The 20,186-nt window shown below is 44.1% G+C and overlaps 1 protein-coding gene across 1 annotated transcript in view; it reads right to left on the bottom strand.

Annotated features, from left to right (window-relative positions):
* LOC147121964 (P-selectin-like) overlaps positions 1 to 20,186 on the bottom strand; it is a 134,669-nt gene that overhangs the window by 46,454 nt on the left and 68,029 nt on the right. Inside the window, exons 4-9 of the mRNA XM_085982555.1 lie at positions 17,427 to 17,534; positions 15,952 to 16,137; positions 15,332 to 15,517; positions 15,027 to 15,212; positions 12,209 to 12,394; positions 10,010 to 10,195 (exon numbers count right to left, since the gene is read on the bottom strand). Coding sequence (XP_085838681.1) covers positions 10,010 to 10,195; positions 12,209 to 12,394; positions 15,027 to 15,212; positions 15,332 to 15,517; positions 15,952 to 16,137; positions 17,427 to 17,534 — 1,038 coding nt within the window. The remainder of the gene's footprint in view (positions 1 to 10,009; positions 10,196 to 12,208; positions 12,395 to 15,026; positions 15,213 to 15,331; positions 15,518 to 15,951; positions 16,138 to 17,426; positions 17,535 to 20,186) is intronic.

Consider the following 20,186-nt stretch of genomic DNA (forward strand, 5'->3'; position numbering starts at 1 on the left):
TTATTCAGATAGATGCTTGAACTGAGAATGCAATCTCCAATAGTTGAGACCTCTAACTGAAAAGGAGGAGTGGAGCCACAGAAAGTCTCTAAGTTAATAGGCCCGAGAGCGGACCTGCGGGAGAGCGAGAGGAGCGGCCGGAGATAAAGCGGCCCGAGAGCCCAGAGGGAGCGCGAGCGTCAGGGAACGAGGTGAAAAAACCTAAAGTGATGTCAGCACAAGGGAAGGAGCTGATTGGTGAGCAGCTGGTGATTGGTTTTGAGCTTTTTTCTGTTAAGTTAGTTAATAGGCATGGCAGGGCACCTCAGTCCCGTGGAATGCACGTCTTGTGTCATGTGGGAAATCCAGGATGCTTCCCGTGTCCTGGACAACCACGTGTGCAGGAAGTGTTGTCAGCTGGGTTTTGGAGCTTGAGCAGCAGCTGGCATCACTGCGGTGCATCCATGAGGCTGAGAGCTACGTGGATAACACATTTCAAGAGGTGGTCACTTTGCAGCGTAAGAGTGTATTGGCAGAGAGGGAATAAGTGACCACCAGACAGAGAAGGAGGACCAGGCAGGTAGTGCAGGAGTCCCCTGAGTGCATCTCACTCTCTAACCGGTATTGAATACTGGTGAGGGCGATGGTTCCTCTGGAGAGTACAGCCAGAGCCAAGTCCATGGCACCACAGGTGGCTCAGCTGTACAGGGGTGCGGGGGGGGGGCGGTGGAGGAGGAAGATCGGGAAAGCAATAGTGATAGGGGATTCAATAGTTAGGGGAACAGAAAGCATTTCTGCAGACTTAGACGTGATTCCAGGATGATATGTTGCCTTCCTGGTGCCAGGGTCAAGGATGTCACCGAGCGGGTGCAGAACATTCTGAGGGGGGAGGATGAACAGCCAGTGGTCGCGGTCCATACCGGTATCAATGGCAGAAGTAGAAAGACGGATGAGGTCCTGCAAGCAGATTTTAGGGAGCTAGGAAAGAGATTAAAAAGCAGGACCTCAAAGGTAGTATTCTCCAGATTACTCCAAGTGCTATGAGCTAATGAGTATAGAAATAGGAGGATAGCGCAGATGAATGCATGGCTGGAGAGATGGTGCAGGAGGGAGGACTTTAGATTCCTGTGACATTGGGACCGGTTCTGGGGGAAGTGGGACCTGTACAGGCCACACCTCAACAGAGCCGGGACCAATATCCTTGCGGTGGGGGGGGGGGGTTGCTAGTCCTGTGGGGGAGGGTTTAAACTAATTTACAGGGGGATGGGTAACAGGATGTAGCATTAGAAAGAAGAAACAAGGTGCACAAAGGATTGGGAGAGACAGATAGCACTAGAGTAAGAAATAGTAAGGTATTAGGTGTGGTCAGACTAAGAGAGAAAATAAGAAGGTCGAAGACCGGTTTACAGTGCATGTGTGTAAATGCACGAAGCATGGTAAATAAGGTTGGCGAGCTGTAGGCGCAAATAGCCACATGGGAATATGATGTTGTGGCGTTAACAGAGACCTGGCTCAAAGAACGGCGGGATTGGGTACTAAATATTCCTGGATATATGGTGTTCAGGAAAAATAGGGAAGGAAAGAAACGAGGTGGGGTGGCAGTATTGAGAATATTACAGTGCTGGAGAGAGAGGATGACCTGGAGGGGCCAAGGACAGAATCTATTTAGTTAGAGTTAAGAAACAATAGAGGTACCATTACAATGGGAGTGGGCCTTTGGCGTAGCGGTAGCATCCCCGCCGCTGGGCCAGAAGGTGTAGGGTTTCGAACCCCGCTCCAGACAGTCCCGGCAAGTGGAGTCGGAGCTCCAGCTCTAAATTCTGGGTTGACATCCAGCGGGATACTTGCGTCCGTGGGTGTGGGTGGCCCCGCCCCTCGTATGGGTTGTGGGAGCCCGTAAAACCCTCCTGCCATAGGACTAACCACCCTAATGGCTGGTACGAAGATGGTTACGGTCATGGAAGGGGCGTTAATCGCGGCCAGAAATCCTTCCACTACTTCATACAGTTCCCCAAAGGGAACATAAGAACATAAGAAATAGGAGCAGGAGTAGGCCAATCGGCCCCTCGAGCCTGCTCCGCCATTCAATAAGATCATGGCTGATCTGATCCTAACCGCCAATCTACTATCACTGAACCATCTCCTGAATCTAACAGAATTAGACACATGAAATAGGAGCAGGATCAGGCTACACGGCCCCTGGGCCCACTCCACTACCCACAGGGCCATGACCGATCCGAACCTAGACTCATGTCCAAATTCCTGCCCGCTCCCCATAACCCTTTATTCCCTTTACTTCTAGGAAACTGTCTATTTCTGTTTTAAATTTATGTAATGATGTAGCTTCTACAGCTTTTTGGGGCAGCATATTCCATGGACCTACCACCCTCTGAGTGAAGTAGTTCCTCCTCATCTCAGTTTTGAAAGAGCAGCCCCTTATTCTAAGACTATGCCCCCTAGTTCTAGTTTCACCCATCATCGGGAACATCCTCCCCGCATCCACCCGATCCAACCCCTTCACAATCTTATATGTTTCAATAAGATCGCCTCTCATTCTTCTGAACTCCAATGAGTAGAGTCCCAATCTACTCAACCTCTCCTCATATGTCCATCCCCTCATCCCCGGGATTAACCAAGTGAACCTTCTTTGTACTGACTCGAGAGCAAGTATGTCTTTTCTTAAGTATGGACACCAAAACTGTATACAGTATTCCAGGTGCGGTCTCACCAATACCTTGTACAACTGAAGCAATACCTCCCTATTTTTATATTCTATCCCCCTAGCAATGAAAGCCAACATTCCATTGGCCTTCTTAATCACTTGCTGCACCTGCATACTAACCTTTTGAGTTTCGTGCACCAGGACCCCCAGATCCCTTTGTACTTCAGTACTTTCCAGTTTCTTGCCATTAAGATAATAACTTGCTCTACGATTTTTCCTGCCAAAGTGCATAACCTCACACTTTCCAGTATTGTATTCCATCTGCCAAATCTCTGCCCACTTACTTAGCCTGTCTATGTCCCCTTGCAGGTTTTTTATGTCCTCCTCACTCACTACTTTCCCTCCCATCTTAGTATCATCTGCAAACTTTGATATGTTACACTCGGTCCCCTCCTCCAAATCGTTAATATAGATTGTAAAGAGTTGGGGACCCAGCACTGACCCCTGTGGAACACCACTAGTTACTGATTGCCAGTCCGAGAATGAACCATTTATCCCAACTCTCTGCCTTCTGTTAGATAGCCAATCCTCTATCCATGCCAGAATATTACCCCCAATCCCGTGATTTTTTATCTTAAGCAATAATCTTTTGTGTGGCACCTTGTCAAATGCCTTTTGGAAGTCTAAATACACTACGTCCACTGGTTCCCCTTTATCCACCCTATATGTTACTTCCTCAAAGAACTCCAGCAAATTTGTCAAACATGACTTCCCCTTCATAAAACCATGCTGACTTTGTCCTATTAAATTATGATTATTCAAATGTCCTGTTACTGTCTCCTTAATAATGGACTCCAATATTTTACCTACCACAGATGTTAGGCTAACCGGTCTATAGTTTCCAGCCTTCTGTCTACTGCCCTTTTTAAATAAGGGTGTTACATTAGCAGTTTTCCAGTCTGCCGGGACCTTTGCTGAGTCCAGGGAGTTTTGGAAAATTATTACCAATGCATCCACAATCCCTACCGCCACTTCCCTCAAGGCCCTAGGATGTAAACCATCAGGTCCAGGTGATTTATCCACCTTGAGTCCCATTATTTTACCAAGTACCACTTCCTTAGTGATTTTGATCGTGTTTAGCTCCTCCCCCCCATAGCCCCCTGTTTGTCCAGTGTTGGGATATTCTTAGTGTCTTCTACTGTAAAGACTGATACAAAATATTCATTCAGTGTTTTTGCCATCTCCATATTTCCCACCATTAATTTCCCGGTCTCATCCTCTAAGGGACCAACATTTACTTTAGCCACCCTTTTTCTTTTTATATAACTATAAAAACTCTTCCTATCTGTTTTTATATTTTTTGCTAATTTACTTTCATAATCTATCTTCCCTTTCTTAATCAATCTTTTTGTTATTTTTTGCTGTCTTTTAAAGTTTTCCCAATCCTCTATCCTCCCACTAGATTTGGCTACCTTATATGCCCTTGTTTTCAGTCGAATACTATCCTTAATTTCTTTACTTAGCCACGGATGGCTGTCTTTTCTTTTACACCCTTTTCTTCTCAGTGGAATATTTTTTTTTTGGAAGTTGTAAAATAACTCCTTAAATGTACACCACTGATCATGTATCGTCTTACCCTTTAATCTATTGTCCCAATCCACTCTACTCAATTCCACTCTCATACCTTCATAGTCTCCTTTATTCAAGCTTAGCACGCTTGTTTGAGATCCAACCTTCTCACCCTCTAATTGAATATGGAATTCAACCATGTTATGGTCACTCATTCCAAGGGGATCCTTTACTAGGACATTTTTAATTAATCCTGTCTCGTTACACAGGACCAGATCTAAGGTTGCTTGCCCCCTGATCGGTTCAGTTACATACTGTTCAAGAAACCCATCCCTAATACACTCAATGAACAGTGTGAAGACACGTACGATGACGACGACCATTACAATACTAGGTGTATTCTATAGGCCATCAACTAGTGGGAAGGATATAGAGGAGCAAAATTACAGGGAAATTACAGAGCGGTGCAAGAACTATAGAGTAATAATAATAGGGGACTTCAACTATCCTAATATAGACTGGGATAGTAATAGTGTAAAGGGCAGAGAGGGGGAAGAATTTCTGAAGTGTGTTCAGAAGAACTTTCTTGATCAGTACTTTTCTGGCCCAACGAGGAAGGAGGCATTGCTGCATCTGGTTCTGGGGGATGAGGTGGATCAATTGGAGCAAGTGTTAGATGGGGAACATTTAGGGAACAGTGATCATAGTATCATAAGATTTAGATTAGCTATAGAAAAGGACGGAGCAATCGAGAGTAAAAATACTTAATTGGAGAAAGGCCAATTTCAGTGTGTTGAGAATGGATCTGGCCCGGGTAAATTGGAAGCAATGTACCTTCCTCCAGACTGAAAAACAACCATTCACCACTACTCTCTGTTTCCTGTCACTTAGCCAATTTCATATCCATGCTGCCACTGTCCCTTTTATTCCATGGGCTTCAACTTTGCTGGCAAGCCTATTATGTGGCACTTTATCAAATGCTTTTTGGAAGTCTATGTACACCACATTACCCTATTCCCCAACCCTGTGTCTACTCTGTTCCCCACCGCAGTGTTTACCCTATTCCCCACCCCAGTCTCATTCATATTCCCCACCCCAGTGTTTACCCTATTCCCCACTCCAGTGTTTACTCTATTCCCCACCCCAGTGTTTACTCTATTCCCCACCCCAGTGTTTACTCTATTCCCCACTCCAGTGTTTACTCTATTCCCCACCCCAGTGTTTACTCTGTTCCCCACCCCAATGTTTACTCTATTCCCCACTCCAGTGTTTACTCTATTCCCCACCCCAGTGTTTACTCTATTCCCCACCCCAGTGTTTACCCTATTCCCCTCACATTGCCCTCATCAACCCTCTCTGTTACCTCATCAAAAAACTCAATCAAGTTAGTTAAACATGATTTGCCTTTAAAAAATCCATGCACGAAAGCAAGCAAAACTGTAATCGAACAATGGGCTGCCTTTAAAGAGAAGGTGGTTTGGGTACAGTCGAGGTACATTCCCACAAGGGGGTAAAGGTAGGGCAGCCAAAGTCAGGGCTTCCTGGATGACGAAAGTGTTAGAGAATAAGATGAAGCAGAAAAGAGCACATATGACAGCTATCAGGATGAGAATACAAGTGAGAAATAGGCTGAATATAGAAAGTTCAGAGGGGAAGTGAAAAAGGAAATAAGAGGGGCAAAGAGAGAGTATGAGAATAGATTGGCAGCTAACATAAAAGGGAATCCAAAAGTCTTCTATAGGCATATAAATAGTAAACGGGTGGTAAGAGGATGGGTGGGGCTGATTAGGGACCAAAAAGTAGACCTACGCATGGAGGCAGAGGGCATGGCTGAGGTACTAAATGAGTACTTTGCATCTGTCTTCACCAAGGAAGAAGATGCTGTCAAAGTCATAGTGAAAGAGGAGGTAGTGGAGATACTGGATGGGATAAAAATTGATAAAGAGGATGTACGAGAAAGGTTGGCTGTACTTAAAGTAGATAAGTCACCAGGACCAGATGGGATGCATCCTAGGATGCTGAGGGAAGTTAAGGTAGAAATTGCGGAGGTACTGGCCATAATCTTCCAATCCTCTTTAGATACAGGGAGTTGGTGCCAGAGGACTGGAGAATTGCAAATGTTACATCCTTGCTCAAAAAAGGGTGTAAGTATAAACCCAGCAACTACAGGCCAGTCACTTTAACCTCACTAGTGGGGAAGCTTTTAGAAACAATAATCCAGGACAAAATTAATAGTCACTTGGACAAGTGTGGATTAATTGAGGAAAGCCAGAATGGATTTTTAAAAGGCAAATCGTGTTCAACTAACTTGATTGAGTTTTTTGATGAGGTAACAGAGAGGGTTGATGAAGGCACTGCAGTTGATGTGGTGTACATGGACTTCCAAAAGGCATTTGATAAAGTGCCACATAATAGGCTTGCCAGCAAAGTTGAAGCCCATGTAATAAAAGGGACAGTGGCAGCATGGATATGAAATTGGCTAAGTGACAGGAAACAGAGAGTAGTGGTGAATGGTTGTTTTTCAGATTGGAGGAAGGTATACAGTGGTGTTCCCCAGGGGTCGGTACTAGGACCATTGCTTTTCTTGATATATATTAATGACTTGGACTTGGGTGTACAGGGCACAATTTCAAAATTTGCAGATGACACAAAACTTAGAATTTTAGTGAACAGTGAGAAGGATAGTGATAAACTTAGGAGGACATACACAGGTTGGTGGAATGGGCGGACACATGGCAGATGAAATTTAACGCAGAAAAATGCAAAGTGATACATTTTGATAGGAAGAACGAGGAGAGGCAATATAAACTAAAGGATACAATTCTAAAAGGGGGTACATGAACAGAGACACCTGGGGGTATATGTGCACAAATCATTGAAGGTGGCAGGGCAGGTTGAGAAAACAGTTAAAAAAGCACTTGGGATCCTGCGCTTCATAAATAGAGGCATAGAGTACAAAAGCAAGGAAGTTATGATGAACCTTTATGAAACACTGGTTTGGCCTCAACTGGAGTATTGTGTCCAATTCTGGGCACCACACTTTAGGAAGGACGTGAAGGCCTTAAAGAGGGTGTAGAAAAGATTTACAAGAATAGTTCCAGGGATGAGGGACTTCAGTTATGTGGATAGACTGGAGAAGCTGGGGTTGTTCTTCTTGGAGCAGAAAAGGTTGAGAGGAGATTTGATAGAGGTGTTCAAAATCATGAGGGCTCTATACAAAGTAGATAGAGTGAAACTGTTCCTATTGGCAGAAGGGTCAAGAACCAGAGGACACAGATTGGTAGAAGAACCAAAGGCGACATGAGGAAAAACTTTTTTACGCAGCGAGTGGTTATGATCTGGAATGCACTGCCTGAGAGGGTGGTGGAGGCAAATTCAATCATGGCTTTCGAAAGGGAATTGGATAAGTACCTGAAGGAAAACATTTGTCAGGGCTATGGGTGAGTGGGACTAGCTAAAGTGCTCTTTCTGAGAGACGGCACGGGCTCGACAGGCCGAATGGCCTCCTTCTGTGCTGTAACCATTCTATGATTCTATGATTCTATAAAGACTGTGCGGATTGGAACTTTCAATCATAGCTGATCGGACAATTGGGGAGGGTGCTAGTACAGCTAGCCAGGTGAGGCTCATCTCCATTTTCAAATGCCTGGAAGGACCATTATGTAACCCACATTTGAGTGGAGTTTAACTGGTGGTTATATGCTCATATCATCGTGAGGAATTACACTGGAATCTCCCTCAAATAATAGTATAAAATCTCCTACATAAAGTAACATTGCAGGTTATATTGAATTGCCTGTCATTTAATGACAGATCTTATCACCAGTGTAAATTTGTAATTTATAAGGAACTTTTTATTTGTGTAAAACAAAAGTTTTCATAAAAAATTAGGTGTTTTCCTAAATAAGAGCAGATTTGCATTGCTTGTGCCATGTGCCATTATTTGATGGTGTTATTTTGCTGGTGTCAGAGAGCCTACTGATATACTCCGAATATTCATTTTTAGATATAACATTTCTCTCCAGGCTAACACTACAGACTTGCTGATGCAGTCACTTTTATGTACTGACATATTGCACCATAGAATTACAGGAATCCCATTCTAGCCCACAACCTGTCATTCTCAAGTTCCCAGTCTCAACCAGGAGATCTGGAAAGACACTGAACAGTGGAGAGCAGCTTCCCTCAGTTGGAGGAAAATCCTTGGCTGAGATAATATTAGTTATTTTTGCATACAGTTCACCTGGAGTGACATAGACCGAAGTCCAGGAGGGGAATGCCTACACGACTGATCTCCCAGTGTAACAATGTTGCATGGAACAGAAGACGTTATACCAAGGAGGGTGGTTAACCTAAATATATAACAAATATATCAATTTAAAAAGATAATGTTGGCATGTTACTCTTGGCTCAATGGTAGCATTCTTGCCTCCAAGCCAGAAAGTTGTGGGTTCAAAGCCCATGCCAGAGATTTGAGCACATTATCTTAGACTGATGCTACAGTGCAAGATTAGAGGAATGCTGTATTGTCGGAGCTGCTGTCTTTTGGATGAGACGTCCACTCACGGCCCAATCTGTCCTCTTGGGTGGATATAAAGGATCCCACAGCACTTTTTGAAGACGAGCAAGGGAGTTTGCCAGTGTCCTGGCTAACATTTGCCCCTTAACCAACACCACCAAAAACAGATTATCTGGCCATTTAACTCATTGCTGTCTATGGGAACTTGCAGTGGAAGTTCTATTGCTGGGTTGAAGAAGGAAAGGGACAGGAAAAATATGAATGGGAAAGTGCATAAAAACTGTTATGAGGTGACAGTAGAACCATTGGGGTAACAGGGCTCTGTCCAATTGAAGTTACTGCTGTAATATACTGGGCATTAAAGAAACTAGTAAATTGTGTCACCTTTGTGTTACAGAGAGTGCACCATGCCAAAGTGCACTTCCAACATCACCAAAACAGGTAACTGAACATTTATCTCACTGCTGTCTGTGGGACCTTGCTGTGTGTAAATTGGTAACAGCATTTGCCTACAGAACAGCAGTGACTAAACTTCAAAAGTACTTAATTGGCTGTGAAGCGCTTTAGGACATCCTGGGGTTGTTAAAGGCACTATATAAATGTGAGGTCTTTCTTCTTTTGGTACTACTATCCATTAAATAAATGGTAGCTTTAGTGATACAGTTTCCACATTATCCCTAGAGTTGAACATTAAAATAATGTTGCTTATTGCCCGAGCACAAATAAATCTAAAATTGTACAGTAATCAAATGCAAAGAGGAACTTTAATTATTAATGTTAATTGCAAATAAAACATATATAGCCAATTATCTCAAATCTAGGAAGTGAGCTATTGATCACGTCATGAACAGACATCTTCACATTAGCTATAACAGTAAATATTCTGTGACTGCCCAATAGTTCAATGCGTGAATAACTAAGTCTTCAGATTAGGAAGACTCCAGGTTCCATTCCCAGTTTGATCTGAATTAGCCTCAGTGCTCCTGAATTGGTGAGCATAAGGAAAAAGATATGCCACTATCCTGGAAGGAGATGCTGGGAAATGACAGGATTGGTCTGTGATAGACTCCCTCTATTGGACAGCTCACTGACTAGGATCACACATTAAGAATGGCCACTTGGGTAAGATACCAGAAGGCGACCAACAACCGTGGAACCGTACCCCAGTATGAATCAGTGCCTTTAGAAGAAAAGGAAAAAAATGGGGAGAAATGCGGTCTTCATGTTTCAGTGTAGTAACTACTGTTAATAGAAAATAATTATTCCAGATTTTATGATACCTTCACAGGCGGGGACCTGTGCTGTCCATTGTCTAGAGGCTTGACACTGAAGATTGCCTGATCCATGCAGTACAAACCCCTCAGTACAGCTGAAGACACATGTTGAGTTGTAACTGAAGTCTCCAAAGGGATTTTTGCAGTTCATGGTACCTCGTTTAGGAATCTTCAGTACCTTACATTGAACAGCTAAAACATGAAGTCACACATGTGTAAAACTGATAAATGAAATCCACTGTACATCAAACATTTTTGAGAGATACTGCAATTACAATTGTTTGTACTTTAATCATTTATATGAAGACATCAGGAGCCAGCTCCTCTGATGGCTTAGTGGATGCTGTGGTGTGGATAGACCATAAGGATATCAGGTTGAATTCCTATTCTGTACTGAGTTAGTTGATCTCAGCCAGAGCACCATTTAAACCATTACAATTGGTGTCAGCATCCCTGGACTAGACAGGGGAATAGAATCGGCCAGGATTGTCATTCTTGTTTAATATTCAGTGACACCTGCCGGGAAGAGCATCTGTGGGGATATCAGGAGAGGATAGGGTCAGATTTGGTCGTCGTTGACTATCTAGGCTCATACATGAACAATGGAGATTTGGATGAGATATCAAAAGGCTGTCATCACCATAGAGCCACATCCCAACAAGAGACAGGGTGAAACCTGGGGGAAGAGTCATTAGGAGGCACAAATCTAGGCTAGTCAACAACAGTTGATCAGCCTCCACATTCAATGGATCATCCTCCGCCATTTCTGCTACCTCCAAAGTGATCCCACCACCAAACGCATCTTCCCCTCCCCTCCCCTTTCAGCATTCCATAGGGACCGCTCCCTCCGAGACACCCTAGTCCACTCCTCTATCACCCCCAGCACCCCTTCCCCTTCGCCTGGCACCTTCCCGTGCAAGCGCAGGAGATGTAACACCTGCCCCTATACCTCCCCCCTTCCCACTGTCCAGGGCCCCAAACACCCCTTCCAGGTGAAACAGTGATTTACTTGTACTTCTTGCAATCTAGTATACTGTATTCGCTGCTCACGATGCGGTCTCCTCTACATTGGGGAGACCAAACGCAGATTGGGTGACCGCTTTGCGGAACACCTCCGTTCAGTCCGTAAGGGTGACCCCGAGCTTCCGGTCACCTGTCATTTTAATTCACCGCTCCATTCCCACTCGGACCTCACCGTCCTTGGCCTCTTGCATTGTTCCACGGAAGCTCAACGTAAACTCGAGGAACAGCACCTCATCTTCCGATTAGGAACTTTGCAGCCTTCCGGACTCAATATCGAGTTCAACAATTTCAGATCATAACCTCGGCCCCTATTAAATTTTTACTTATATCTTTTATCCACCCCTTTGTTTTGGTTTTTCCCTCCCCCCCCTTTTCCTTTTTTTCTCTCTCCCACATGGCAGCTATCTCTCATTCTGCCAGAACATTTCACAGCTAATCTGAGCCGTCTTTTGTCTCCACTAGTCCTATCACCATCTCGTCTCGTTTTGAATACCTCTTAATGTCTCTTCACTTCTTTTGTTGTCTCCCACCCCTGTCTTTCGATCTATTTCATTTCCTTTCCAGTTTTGAAAAAGGGTTAGACCCGAAACGTCGACTCTAATTTCTCTCCACGGATGTTGCCTGGCCTGCTGAGTTTTTCCAGCATTTTCTGTTGTTATTTCGGATTTCCAGCATCTGCAGTATTTATATAGTTGATCAGCAGGACTGACCAGTCACATAACTGCTATAACCAAAAGTCATAATGAATGTTTGAATATTTGACTGATTCATTGCTCCATTATAATAGCTTAACATTTTAAAACTTGTCTGTGGAGAGAACATGTGCTCCTCCTACTGCTACAGCTGCACCTGGCAGTCATCCCCATTCAAGTCCCAAAGCTTGTACTGCAATCTAGTGTATCTGAAAGTGTACAATTAATGAGGTTAAGAAATGTCTTTTGAATAGTGATTCTGCTGTCAATTTCATGACTAGTTCCTACTGTAAGTGTAGAGAACTGATTAGCAATACTTTGAGGAATGGAATTTCTTTTTTAAACTTTCAATTATCATGGGGTATTTTTTTGGTATGTTTCTCTCCAATTTCTGGCAATGCCACATTCAGGTCAGGAAGAGAGGCCAATTTTCTTTTTTAGAAGTGATAAACACAACTGTTGCTGCTAACCATTAAGCTATTTACTATACCTTTGCAGATGGGTGTCCTTGCTGTCCATTGCCCCGAAGCTTCACACTGGAGTCTGTCTGACCCCTGTAAGATAAATCCATCCTTGCAGACAAAATCACATGTTGAGCTGTAACTAAAAGGTCTAAAGGGGTCAGAACAGTTCATGAGGAGGCTGGGAGGAATCTTCAGTTCTCCGCATTTCACAGCTGCAACAAGAAGTTTTCAGGGGTTATTACGTATTGTGTAAGTAAGTCAAATATTTCCCTTAAGTTATAGTATAGAATTTTCTATCAGGCTGTATTGGTCCAGCCTTGAAAATAAGGATAATGTTTTTAAAGTCAATGTTCTGGGATACAGGGAAACCGTATAGGTCAGTGATTAACTGGGGTTATGGGCGAGCAGAACATAGTGCAGGACAGGATATGAATGGCTGAATCTTGGAGTTGTGGAGGGTGGAGGATGTTAGGCCAGCAAGGAAGACATTTGAGAAATTGAGTCTAGAGCTGACAAAGGGGTTTCACTTGTGGTGGGGCTGAAGGAAGGGCAGAGATGGTTAATGTTACAGAGATGGTAGTAATTGGTTTTGATGATGGATAGCTCAGCTCCGAGTTCAATAAGACGCCAAGGTTTCCCACAGTCTGCTTCAACTTGATCAAGTAGCCAGGGAGGGGGGTAGAATCGGTGGCAAGACACCAGTTTACGGCGGAGTTCAAGAATTATGGCTTCAGTCTTCCTGATTTTCAGTTGAAAAGAATTCTAGCTCATTGTCGGGCAGCCTGACAATAGAGGCCATGGGGTTGAGAGAACTGGCGGAGAGGTAGAGCTCGGTGTCATCAACAACAACAACAACTTGTATTTATATAGCGCCTTTAACATAGTAAAACATCCCAAGGCGCTTCACAGGAGAGTTATCAAACAGAATTTGACACTGAGCCTCATAAGGAGATATTGGGGCAGACGACCAAAAGCTTGGTCAAAGCGGTAGGGTTTAAGGAGCGTCTTAAAGGAGGAAAGAGAGGTAGAGAGGTGAAAAGGTTTAGGGAGGGAATTCCAGAGCTCAAGACCTTGGCAGCTGAAGGCACGGCCACCAATGGTGGAGTGATTAAAATCAGGGATGCTCAAGAGGCCAGAATTGGGGGAACACAGATATCTCGGTGTGTTGTAAGGCTGGAGGAGATTAGAGATAGGGACGGGCAAGGCCATGGAGGGATTTGAAAACAAGGATGAAAATTTTAAAATCGAAGCGTTGCTTAACCGGGTGCCAATGTAGGTCTGCGCGCACAAAGGGGATGGGTGAACGGAACTTGGTGTGAGTTAGGACACAGGCAGCAGAGTTTTGGATGACCTCAAGTTTACGAAGGGCAGAACGTGGGAGGCCGGCCAGGAGTGCGTTGAAATAGTCAAGTCTAGAGGTAACAAAGGCATGGATGAGGGTTTCAGCAGCAGATGAGATGAGTGGAGTCGGACGATGTTATGGTGGTAGAGATAGGCGGACTTAGTGATGGCATGGATATGTGGTGGGATGCTCATCTCAGGGTCAAATATGACACCAAGGTTACAAACAGTCTGGTTTAGCCTCAGACAGTTGCCAGGGAGAGAGATGGAGTCGGTGGCTAGGGAACGGAGTTTGTGGCGGGGACCAAAAACAATGGCTTCAGTCTTCCCAATATTTAATTGGAGGAAATTGCTACACATTCAGTACTGGATATCGGACAAGCAGTCTGACAATTTAGAGACAGTGTAGGGGTCGAGAGAGGTGGTGGTGAAGTAGAGCTAGGTGTCGTCAGCTTACATGTGGAAACTGACATTGTGTTTTTGGATGATGTTGCCGAGGGGCAGCATGTCGATGAGAAATAGGAGGGGGTCAAGGATAGATCCTTGGGGGACACCAGAAGTATCGGTGTGTGAGTGGGAAAAGAAGCCGTTGCACGTGAATGCAGTCCCACCCAGCTGGACGAAGGTTGAGAGGCGTTGGAGGAGGATGTCAAAGGCTGCAGACAGGTCGAGAAGGACGAGGATGGATAGTTTACCTTTCTCATAATCACATAGGATGTCATTTGTGAATTTGATAACAGCCGTTTCAGTACTGTGGCAGGGGCGGAAACCTGTTGGAGGGATTCAAACATGGAGTTCTGGGAAAGATAGGCACGGATTTGGGAGGCGACAGCATGTTCAAGGACTTTCGAGAGGAAAGGGAGGTTGGAGGTGGGGCGGTAGTTTGCAAGGACGGAGGGGTCAAGGGTTGTTTTTTTTGAGGAGAGGGGTGATGACGGCAGATTTGAACGAGAGGAGGACAGTACCTGAGGAGAGAGAACCATTAACAATATCAGCTAACAATTGGGCCAGGAAGGGAAGTTTGGTGGTCAGCATTTTAGTGGAATAGGGTCAAGGGAGCAGGAGGTGTGTCTCATGGACAAGATAAGCTCGGAGAGGGCATGAAGGGAGATAGGAGAGGAACTAGAGAAAGATGCGAGTGCAGGGCAAGGGAAGACATAGGTACAGAAATGGGCTTTGAAACTGCACAGTCAAATAACCTGCCAGCACTCAATATCTGAGTTCAAATATGAAGAACAGCCACTTGGACGAAATACCCGAATGCTGCTGGTGGGAAAAATAAAGTCCCAAAATGGATTCAAAGCTTATATACTCAGATGACGATAGACATGCTGTGCATTTCCAGCACTTCTATTTTATCTTCTTATTTCTGATTTCCAATATTCACATGATGTCTTTTTGTCCTTTAATTAGATTGCTGTGTTTTAATCACTCGCAGGTATCCATTATTATCTGTACAAATTACAAACAGATCATTAATAAAACAGTCAACTGACACAGTACCTTCACATGTTGGCTTTTGTGCTGTCCACTGTCCAGAAACTTTACACTGGAGCCTGCTCACTCCACTTAATGCAAATCCTTTGTTACAGCTAAAGTCACATGTTGAGTTGTAACGGAAGTCTGCGATGGGATGGATGCAACTAATGTAGCCATAGTCAGGGACTGTCAAGGTTTCACATACTTGGACTGCAAGAAATTTAAGTGAAGGATATTAAAGAAGTTGTTTCCTTGAAAAATGGCACAGTAACAATTCATTCCCATTGTAAGCAGATTGTAAATGGCTGTATTGTAAAATAATGGCATACCTTTGCAGGTGGGGATCCGCTCTGTCCATTGACCAGAAGCTAGACACTGAATCCTGTCTGGTCCGTCCAGTACGTACCCTTCCCTACAGCCAAAGGTGCAGGTTGAGTTGTATCTGAAATGTCCAAGTGGATGGGAGCAGTTCATGACATCCTTACGAGAAACCTCCAACTGTCTGCACCGCACAGCTGAAAGTTATATGCAGATATCAAATGGTGTTGGCACACAAAATTCAGCTATTAAATGTAAGCACCAGCTTCTATTCTAAGAGTCCTTAATAGAAAAGAATTGAGATCCCTTTTGACTTCTAGTGAATGCTATGCATCTCAAGGTGAGGAATATCAGTGCTGGGGAATGGAACACTTTCCAGTTTTCAAATCAGCATCAAGACTGCCCAGGCCAGGTGTATACAATTTTGTTGTGGGGCAAATTTCTCTCTGCTGTGCCCCAACAATGTGCCTTAACACTGAAAATATTCCACGATAATCTACCCTGAGGATGACTGGGCTATGCCATTGCCATATTACATGGCTAGCTGCCACTTACATACAGCAGTGACTATTGACACTACACTGCAGTAAAGACTCCTAAAATATATTTGGAATATGAACCTGTACTGTACCTTTGCACTCTGGAAGGGGTGCAGTCCAATCTGCAGTAGCTGTACATTGGAGCCTCCTTGCTTCACGTATTTCAAATCCTTCTACACAGCTAAAGTCGCATATTGAGTTGTAACTGAAATTTCCATAAGGGTGGGAACAGTTCACAAGGCCTCGGTCGGGAGTCTCCAGTCCGAAACACTTAATAACTAAAAATAATAATATCAAGATTATTTGAGAAACTATTTAAGGATTAGAAGAAGTTATGGAGAGCAACATATATTTAGAACGTTAAATGTATAACAAAGATACCTTTCTCTTTAAAAAAAAATGTATTAGCTATTTCATACAGACGTTTCTTACTTTATCAGAAAAGTAAAAACAGAAAATGCTGGAAATACAGAGCAGATCATTCAGCATCTGTAAAGAGAAAAGGCAGCTTAATATTTTGGGTGTTCAGTTCTGAGGAAGGGTCTTACTCCTGAAATATTAACCTGTCTTTTCTTTTTACAGATGCTGACTGACCTGTTATATATATCCAGTGTTTTTTTGTTTTTATTTCAGATTTCCAGCATCTGCAGTTTTTTTTAATTCTTTTTATTTGCACAGAAAATTGTTACAGTATTAAAAAAATTCATGGAAACAATAACTTCAACCCCCAAAATATATCAATCAAAGGGGAATAAATCAAACAGATAAAGAAAAGGTGGAGTTTCACAAAAGGAAAGAAAACTTTAGTCCCTATAGTTAGTTATAATGATCCAAAATCTGTGTCATGTGTAGTGCACTGTATAGGTGCAGAGCAACTCTGCTGCAGCTGACCTGCCTGCTGTTGCTCTTTTGATCCCCGTCTTCATCTGCCAAAAAGCTGGGATATAGAGAATTCCCATTGGAAAGCCCATTGTGGCATTATGAGTGCACCACAGCAATAAGGCTCTTCATTGTATTTCATGGGCTGTAAAGTGTTTTTGGTTGTCCTGAGGTTGCGAAAGCCATTGTATAAATGCAAGTCTTTTGTTTCTTCAAAAACCACAGCAGCAGCTGGGACAAAACACAGCTTCAGCCAGGGCCTGACAATGTGGCAATCCTATTACTGGTCTCTTTCAACTGATGGGAATTCAGACCTTGCAGCCCTAAGTCCCCAGTTTATAAGGGCGGGTAAAAGAAACTGCATTGAAATGGTGGAAATGATGCTAAAACATACAAATAACTTTAGCATGTCAGTATGTGCTTATTTACTGCATCTGACCACAATCTGGTGAGGACTTCCGGCACTAATTAAAACCCGGATCATTTCATAGCGCACCACATACAAGCCCAGCTGGTACTCAAGGCTGTTTCATTTTGTAATTTCTGCCAGTTTTGGTATTATCTCACATTTTTGCAGTTCTGTATTTGCGCATTCTGTTCTTAACCTGATTGTGTGCATTTTTAGTTTGTTTTTTAAAAAACGTGTTTATGTCTTCTTTCAAGCATAACTGTTGTATTAAGGTCTCACCATTTTCACACCTGTTTCCATTGAATCCTTCATTGCAGTCACACGTATAATTACCAATAGTTTCCACACATTCTCCATGACCACTGCAAGAATCAGGATCGCATGAAGCTGTCAAAAGATTACGTAGACATTAAAAAAAATATTTATTGTATGCAATAAAATATTATTAAATGCTAATCAAAACTTGTGCTCAGTTTATCACAAGGTAATTACAGATAAGGAAGGCTATTTGGCTCATCCTAATTCATCCATTCAGAATGGCCCTAAAGTCCCCCCATTGCAGCATTAAATTGGATCTTAAATGATTCCAGGGGTTTTGCTGCCAATGCTCTATCTGGGATTCCATTCCATGTGTTGATCATTCTTTGTGTGAAGAACATCCTGACATTAGTCCTAACTTTGCCTTTTACTTTTTTGAATCTGTGTCCCCTTTGTGCTACTCTTGCAAATTAATTTAAAGTAATTTTCTATATTTACCATATCCATACCATTTATTATCTTATATACCTCTATAAGATCACCTCAGGTGCCTCCTTTCTACAATGAAAAGTCCAAGTTTCTCCAGTCTTCCCTCATAATTTAGATCACTAACACTAGGGATCACCCTTCTGGCTTTCTCTGCACTGCCAAAAATGTTTAAATGTCTCCTTTATAATAAAATCTCTGCTATAACAAGCATTGCTAATGGCTTAGAAATAAAGATAAAGGAAAATGCTATTGGGAATCAGAAAAGTGCTGGAAATGCACAGCAAGTCAGTCAGCACCTGTAAAAGAAACATAGAAAACATTTCAGGTGGGGCTCTTCATCAGAACATTTGAATAGGAAGGGATTTTTTTGTTTTAATATCAAATGAACATGGCAGAGTTTTGGTTGTGATAGAGCCAGCTACCCGCACAGTTAATCACATGAACGGTGCTCATGTTTTACAGGAACCTGTGTATGTCAGAGTAGCATCAGTAGCCAGTGTTTCTGCCAGCCGGCAATGTCTGCAGGATTTTCACATGACTCATCTTTCAAAAGGCAAGTAAGACACACTGAGGCCTCGTATTATCTATCTTTTTTCCAATTAGAGTGGTCTACACAGCGTGGTCTTAAATGGACTGCACTTAAAACAGAGTATTAAAGTTGGGAATTTGGAGAGAGTGGAAGTCTCTGGTAAGTACTGGGTGAGTAATAGCTGGAAAAAGTGAAATTTAGTTTGACATTTAACTTAGAACTTTAAAAACTGTAGTTAACAGATAGGCCTAGAAATTGAGTTTTGGCGCAGCCAGGGCTTTAGCGCCGGAAGTTAGTGCCGGAGCTAAGTCGCGCTGGTCGGGCCCAAAATTCAATAGTTCTGCGCCCAAACGGCTGCCGGCGCTACTGAGAGCTGTTTGCGCCTGAAAACTGGCGCTACGCGCTGAATTTCGGCGCTATTCCGGCGCTGCGGCGCCCGCTGCGGTGCGGCAGGTTCGGGAAGTGCAGGCCTCCTCCTTCCCTTAAGGAGGACCTGCCTGCACCCGGCCGCAGCCCGCGAAAATCGTTTTAAAAATGAGCCCGGCACCTCGGACAAGTGCCGGGCTTGCTTCTGTTCCGTGGGGGGGGGGGGGAAGTCCGGGGAGTGAGCTGCGGCCAGGCGGGCGGCGGGAAAGCGGCCGGCTGCCGCGGGGCCTTTAATGCGCCGGCGCAAACTTGTGCAAGGCACCTCTGCCAGAACGTTGCTTGCGGCTGCCACGGGCGAGGCGGCTGCAAGTCAATTTCGGCGCTGGGGCCCGTTACCATGGCAACCGGGACGCTGCGCACACCGATGACGTCATCGGTGCCGGCGCAGCGCTACCGGTCTACCGCGGCGGAAGGGCCCCAGGCAATTTCGGCGCCGGCGCCAATTGCAGCGCTAGGCCCTCTAGCGCCGCAAAATCGGCGCTAAGGGCACTGAATTTCTAGGCCAAAGTGCCTGTCAATGGCAGTTAACCGTCAGTCAGCTGTCTTTGTCTTGAATAGGTGCTAATTACTGTGAGCAGGGAGCTGAGTCAGCACTTGTAACTTGGGTATGTTTCCAAGGGTATAAAACTAAACATTATCTGCTGACACACAGAGTGGTCTTAAAGGGAATGCTTCTAAACAGAGTGTTAAAGTTGGGAATTTGCAGAGAGTGGGAATTTGAAGCAGAGGGGGAAAGAGGTGCTGCTTTTTGCCTTCAAACTTGTAGTGCTTTGTGTTGCATGTAAATATTTAATTTCATCTACCTATAACTTAAACTAGATCTAGTAATTAGTTAAAAACTAAGCTATCAGCTAAGTTAATTAAATACATAGGGCTAGATTTTCAGTATAGACAGTTTTGGGGCGCTAACCTTAGCACCCGCCCGAAGTTAGCGCCCGCCCCAAAGTAGCGCCCCGTTGCCGGAAATTCAGTGACTTCGCCCTAAGAGGTTGGTGAAGCGCTAAAAGAGGCGTTCCACTACTATCTTTAGGCGCTAAGCCGGCGGTGCAGAGCGCAGCGCCCGAGCTCGGGCGCAGCGCACGGCAGACACTCTGGTGCCAGTGAGCTCTTAAAGGGGAAGGGTGCATGTGTTTTTTTCGGAGGAGGAGGAAGGAGGAAGAGGAGGAGGAGGAGGAGGAGGAAAATAATACACCGTTCACAACAACACACTGGATCCTTCCACACAACACATGCAGACTGCCGTTTATAGTGCAGGAGGAGTGCCCTTTAATTTGCGCTCCCCAGGGAGTGTTGCGTTCCATTTTACAAACGCTCTGGACGCCAGCCGCAGAATGGGG

The sequence above is a fragment of the Somniosus microcephalus genome, chromosome 3 (assembly GCF_052327205.1).
Source record: "Somniosus microcephalus isolate GS21.2 chromosome 3, FLI_Smic_1.0, whole genome shotgun sequence".
Taxonomy (NCBI): domain Eukaryota; kingdom Metazoa; phylum Chordata; class Chondrichthyes; order Squaliformes; family Somniosidae; genus Somniosus; species Somniosus microcephalus.